The 6,328-nt window shown below is 35.4% G+C and overlaps 1 protein-coding gene across 1 annotated transcript; it reads right to left on the reverse strand.

Moving 5' to 3' along the window:
- Positions 1 to 2,129: 2,129 nt before the first annotated feature.
- Positions 2,130 to 5,025, reverse strand: LOC121970657 (replication protein A 70 kDa DNA-binding subunit A-like). Its single transcript, XM_042521493.1, has 2 exons — positions 4,625 to 5,025; positions 2,130 to 4,047 (listed from the first exon to the last, which is right to left on the reverse strand). Exons 1-2 carry the CDS (start codon positions 4,882 to 4,884, stop codon positions 2,400 to 2,402), a joined length of 1,908 nt encoding a protein of 635 aa, XP_042377427.1. The 5' UTR covers positions 4,885 to 5,025; the 3' UTR covers positions 2,130 to 2,399.
- Positions 5,026 to 6,328: the final 1,303 nt, after the last annotated feature.

Here is a 6,328-nt window from a genome sequence, read left to right on the forward strand (position 1 = left end):
TCCTAATAGTCCATTCATTATCTCTAAACATGTGGCTAACTTTAAATGAATGCAAATCTTGTAAGGGTGGATAAGCTCTCTATCTATAAATGCCACCCTTTTTACGTTGCTAAGATAAATTTATTGATATTCACAAAGTTTGATTATATCGGATTAATTATAATCAGTAAAATTTTGAATAGTACAGTATTTGTATGTTACGGTTTCTTTAGTGATATTATTTTCTTTTTTGCTCCCAAACTTCAGGAGATCTTTTAGGGGTTCGATAGAAATGTGATTGACTTTAGGAGGACATAAAGTGCTGTAGCTCATACTATAGAAGTATGTTGTTGATCTTGATAGTTGATTTGTGATTGATCACATTGTCATCGCGAACAAGAAACTAGTTGTTTTGTATCAGAGATGGCATTGCCTGTGTATACATTATTCTTGTGTCCATTGTATCATGATATTTTAAGATAATTCATTAAAATATCTCTAATGTTTCAATCAATTGTCTTAATTATATCCTTAAAAAGTTTTCGGGGCTATCTTGTTAATATATCTCAAATAACAGAATGAGTATGTGTTTCGTTGTCCCCTTCGCCGTTCCATTATAATACGTGTCTCCGAGATAATGTGTAAATAGAAAATCAATACCCAAAAATTTATGAGCATCATCTACAAAGTAATTAAATAACAAATATATAACTAAAATATTGAAAATGATAGAAAATATCAGACTGGGTGAATTCCAATATACATTTACTTCATCCAGTCATCACAACTCCAAAAATGTATAGCAACAAAAAAAAATTGTTAAAAATAAGATTTGAGGAACAAATAACAAATAATTTGCTACCTGTACAATACAAAATGTTGGAATTTAGGAATAAATAATAAATAATTTACTACCTTTACAATACAAAATGTTAGGATTTTGAATCCAAATTAAAATGAATTCAATGCCCTCAAATTTAATAATCAAATTATTCATTGTTTGACAAAAGTTTTCTAAGTTGAACAAAAAAAAACAGCTCTCAATCTAGCAGATGAGCAAAAGAAGAGAAAGATGAGCACAAAGAGTTGAGTAAATTTTCCAACTTGTTCACTCCAATTTGGGGAATCAACAAAAAAATAAGAAGAAGTTCATTTACGGCGGTTGAATGACATCATTGCAGCTCTCGGCATCATCGAGGAAAGTCGGAGACTTGTAGAGAAATCAAGAAGGGATTTGAGAATTAGGGCTCACATAGATAATTCGTGTGGCGATAGACTTTTAATTGAGTTTGTAAACCTGAGAAGCACATACTCATTATATTAATTATAAGCGATGAAGTTAATAAAAAGAATATATTTGAGATATATTTTTGATACATGCAGTCCTTTAAAAAGATAAGGGACATATTTAAAAAAGATAAGGAGCACATTCTTTAAGGATATAATTGAAATACTATTGAAACACGATTAAAAATTCTTTAAGGATATTATTTTTTGGAGCAAAAAGTGATAACAACCTATATCTAGTCGGGAGAGGTGATAATGCTCATCTCATACAATCCCGTATCATCAATCTTCCAGTTGAATATAGATAAATAAATTACGAAGAATATTTTATCTTAACATAAAAATTCTTTATACTTATTAAAAATTATAATTACTGATTGTGTCAATCCGGCGAGGCATCCTCATACGCTCTTTAACTGTATATTGTGTTGTCAGAGTGACACAATTGAGGAATAATTAAATTTTTTTAATCGTAAACTGTGTTGTGCCATTGCAAAGAATAAGGCAACTTGACCGAAGGTTATTTCGATTTTCCTCTTGTTCTCTAATCTTTATTACTTGAGCTTTTGTTATAGTGTTTAAAGCTTATCAGGCTCCTTTCCCTCCTTATTGGCAGTAGACGAGCCAACACTTATGGTTATAAAATTGAGAAAAAGGCAACGAAATTTCTTAAACAATTCGAAATCACTTCAAAAATGGATAATAAATTTGACTAATAATGAGTGAGACCGATAAGATTTGAGGTTTGTTATGCGTGGTAGGAAGAGTTGATACCTGTGATCTCAAATTGTTAAATTGAGGCAAACTAAATCAATCTTACATTCTACTCTAAAATTTCTTAAAAGTTTATTGACAAATACGAGTACAACAGAAGGTCACGTTCGACATTAACTTAATTGCAGGTGAACTCTGAAAAAAATGTCATAATAAAACACAGATTTTGAGTACCATAATAAATGCCCCTAAAACATTCACTTTGGATTATTGAATAAAATTTTACATATACAAGACCACAATGAAGAGCAGTTTCTGCTGAGGATCCTCTAGAAAACTCAATGATGTAAAGAATACCTTTCAACTGCCAATAAAGAATCGTATGATTAATGTTCGATCAGACTAAGAACCAATGATCTCTATGTGCTGAGCTTTCCTATCAAATCAAGTAGGTATTTGCACTCCGTGGAAGGATTAACTTTGTCTGCCTTCACCACTGTTACTTTCACTTGCTGCTCATCCCCATAATGCTCTTCCTTGATTTTGAGCCTGAAGACGTACTGCTTAAAGAGGCATTGTTGAATGACATCCCCAAACCTCTGATCGTTGTGTTCGCGGTGCTTCAGCTCATAGAGCTCCCTCGCTGAGCAACCAATGATCTCCACTCCAGACTCCTGGAAGGCTGTTACCCAAGTTACTCCCGTATGGTCCTGCATTTGTAACTGAAGAAGATAACGGTAATCACATTCATCGAATTCTTTAGCACATCGATCGCAAGACCACCTTCCGCTAGGAACCTTCATCACTTTCTTATTGCACAGTCTGTCACCGATCATTAAAGGGCAAGCTGTGTAACAGAAATTATCCGTCTTTATGAATGAGATGCTGGCTTTAACTGTCACCCAATCGGGTTTATTTCCTCTTCCCAAACCCTCACCTTTGATCTGTGATACAGTCTTTCGGCAATCATTCGAAGGGAGACCGGGCATCATATCTCTCGAAATTGAGTTGCTGGAAGCATCCTTTCCCTCTCCATCAAACCATTCTCTCAAGATATGAGTCTCAGGAAGAATAGGATCGATAAAGAGTTGGGTAGAAGAAATCGTGCCAACTGACTTACCACTGAAGTCGCTTACTTTTCCTGCCTTAACAGCTAATACAGGAAATAAACCAGAATCAAGTTTCTCTTCTATTTGTCTACCTTCTCGGTTGCAAAACTCCCCCCATAGAGTTATCTCAACACTAAGAGAAGATAGATCCTTCAAGTTAAGAATTCTTCGTTGTGTTTCCATACCATTCTTCCTTAGTATAGGCACTGAAGGGTTAATAGATGTAACAATACCAATAACATCAGCAATTGAATTGTTCTCTGCATTCTCTATATCACTTATTTTTCTGAAATTAAATTGTTGTGTTGGAATTGAACCATCTTCGTCTGGACAGAGCTGCAAAGTAGTTGTTGCCTCTAAAAATATTTCCCAATGATTATTGAGGTGGTTAAAATTTTTCTGTGCGGGTTTTAGACTTCCTTTGGATAGTAGGTAAACCTTTCCAACCTCTATAGATTCGTAGAATCGATCGACCACAGCATTGAAACAAGTTGCACGAATCTCTCCTCCATCTGAATCAAGAAGGTCAAAGGAGAATACTTTACCATCTCCCTTAGCATTATTATATCGGCGGACCTCTCCTTTTGCTGTCACCCGTGCTTTGATCGCCCATCGACCTTGATAAGGATTCAAAGCAGCTATCGGAATTATCCTAGCAGGCGCTTCATTTTTCATAATTGCCCCATGGCTCTTGTAGTTGGGAGGTGGCTGGTATGAGGATTGGAGGTGTGCATTTGAACTCGAGCTTTTGTTGCAAGACTTCATAACAGAGCTGGAAACAAGCTTTGCAGGTGAGGAAGAATTTGTAGCCTGATTGAAAGACTGATCCCCGGAATACCCTATACTGAGACTATTCGAAAACTCGGGATTGTCTGATACGATCTCCGGAGGCAGCTTAGGATTCCCAATTGTCTCAGAGTCTCTAATTAAAATCTTCATGTCCGCGATAACAATAATTCTGTACAATAACACACTTATGTTTTTAGATATGAAAAATCTCATAGAAGTAAGATGCAGAATCATGAAATCTTCAGTACAGATGTATATGACAATAGGGTTTTGCATACTACTAATGTAATCTATGGATAGAGGAATAGATAGAGTTGAACATAGTAAAATAAAATCGAAATATTTCTTTGAAACTACTCGTTCACAAATTTCCTGAAAAGCTAATGATACGGTGTTCTTTCAAATTCTTCAGTTGGAAAGTTACCGAAAAGCTAATTACAAGTTGTTCTCTTCATTGGAACAATAGGATCGTTGTGCTTCTGCAATGTCGATGAGATGAAATAGAATCAAAATCTACCCTTTTGATTAGAGGTTGATTCAATCATCAGAAAAAGAATTTAGGCCTAAATTTTTCATAAAGTTCTCAAAGAATCAAGAATGAGGGTTTCATGAATTAGTAACTGCGTCGAGTCTCTAAAAATCCACTATGGAAATGATAAAATCATGCAGAAGGACATCGATTTCATCCAAAATAAAAGAAGCATTTTTTTAGAGTATGCGATCGAAGAAGTGATTATTGGACAAACCTCCGGTTCTTCACGGTGCTGCAGACATACTCCAAGAGCCTGACGACGGAGCCAACCCCCACCGCGCCGCTCTCAGCGACCTCGTTGAGTTGAGCAGCCAACAGAGCTTGCTGCGCCGCCGAACCATCGGAAACCACCGCCCGGTACCGCTCCTTCGCCCCCGTCACCTGCTTCAAATCCAGCAACTGGACGACCGGTTTCAGGTCGAGCTTACCGCGATTAACTTTCGCGATCGCGTTTACCGTCAACCTCACAGCCATTCCGCACTCAAGCTCCCGCCCAACCGCAATACTATATCCTTGACGTTCCGATCGGTCATAACACACAAGATCCTACGAAAGAAATGCGCTTTTTCCGATCGGAGAGCGTAGACAATTGGGAATTAGGGTTAGCGACTCTCCAGAAAGTCAGACCTCTTCAAGTTATAAGAAAAATAAATAAATAAAATAAAAAAACATAAAATTTAGTTCCAGAATTGACCTTTTAACTTTTGTTTTCCTTTTCTTATATTTATAAAATCAAGTATACCTGAATTAAATTCCTCTCTTTCTCGATTATTTAGATGGTCTAAAATCATATATTTTTTGTTTAAGATTTAAATGATAGCATTTTTGGAAAAACAAAAACTTATGATTTATTTAAGCTCAAAACTAGATTCTTTAAACACTTAAATGAAGTATTTAAGAACCAATATTTGCTTAGTCTAGTGATATCGATATGTTTGCTGTCGCCGGATTAGAATTAGCTCATCTTTAATATAGGAACATCTTGAAGTTAAAAGACTATAGAAAATCCTATCGAAGGCGCCTTTATTAGAGTTGCATTCGTCGCAACATAAACAAAAGTAACAAGCACAAGATGAAGAAATGGTATCGCAAAATTGCTATATCAATGAAAGAAATTATTAGTGTAATTAGCAACCAAAGTTTTAATATTTGATAATATAATTAAGTCTTGTTAGCTTGATTAAAGATAAGTCAAGATTAGAAAGGATAAGTCATAATCAAAGGTAAGGCAGGTGAGAAGTCTACTAAATAACTAATCCTAACTGGAGGTTAGAGGTTAGGCAAGGATAAGTTCTAACCGCAAGTTAGGCAAGTGAAAATCTATTGAGTGACTAGTCATAACTGAACGTTATATAAGGAAAAGTCCTGGTGAGTGAAGTCAGGTAGTTAAAGCCTTAATGAGTGAAATTAAATAGTGGAAACCCTGATGAGTGAAGTTAGACAGTGAAAGTCCTAGTGAGTGAAACTAGATGATGGAAGTCCTAGTAAGTGAAGATAGCTCTAGTAAGTGAAGTTAAATCCTAGAGAGAGAAACTAGGGGTCAACGGATCAATGAATCTTGAAAGTTACTAACACTACTTTACCTTACTGTTTTATATCTAATGTGCTGACTCAGTATTGCAAGTAAATCTTAATCGATCAAGCTAATCAAACACTAAGCAGGACTAGAGAAAGTCCAAACAAATCTGAAGGACCAAATGTTGGCAGGTAAGGTCAGATAAACAATTAGAGGACAGTGATGTAGTGAGGACGAGTCCCAGTGAGACTGTAAGTGCTGATCCAATTTAAATCAATTTTGAAAATCTAAGTTGATACCAAAATTAGATCCTAGTCTTCGTAAGACATTATCTAAATTATAAATCTTATTTTATTATGTGCTAACTTTATTTTACCGATTATTTTTTTATTATTGAACTAA

This window comes from Zingiber officinale, chromosome 4A (assembly GCF_018446385.1).
Source record: "Zingiber officinale cultivar Zhangliang chromosome 4A, Zo_v1.1, whole genome shotgun sequence".
In the NCBI taxonomy this organism is placed as follows: domain Eukaryota; kingdom Viridiplantae; phylum Streptophyta; class Magnoliopsida; order Zingiberales; family Zingiberaceae; genus Zingiber; species Zingiber officinale.

Excerpts from the sequence above, each read along its gene's own strand:
- LOC121970657 (XM_042521493.1), bottom strand. The coding sequence starts at position 4,884 with ATGGCTGTGAGGTTGACGGTAAACGCGATCGCGAAAGTTAATCGCGGT. Across the intron at positions 4,048-4,624 it reads AGCACCGTGAAGAACCGGAG|AATTATTGTTATCGCGGACA; the intron begins GTTTGTCCAATA and ends GTTATTGTACAG.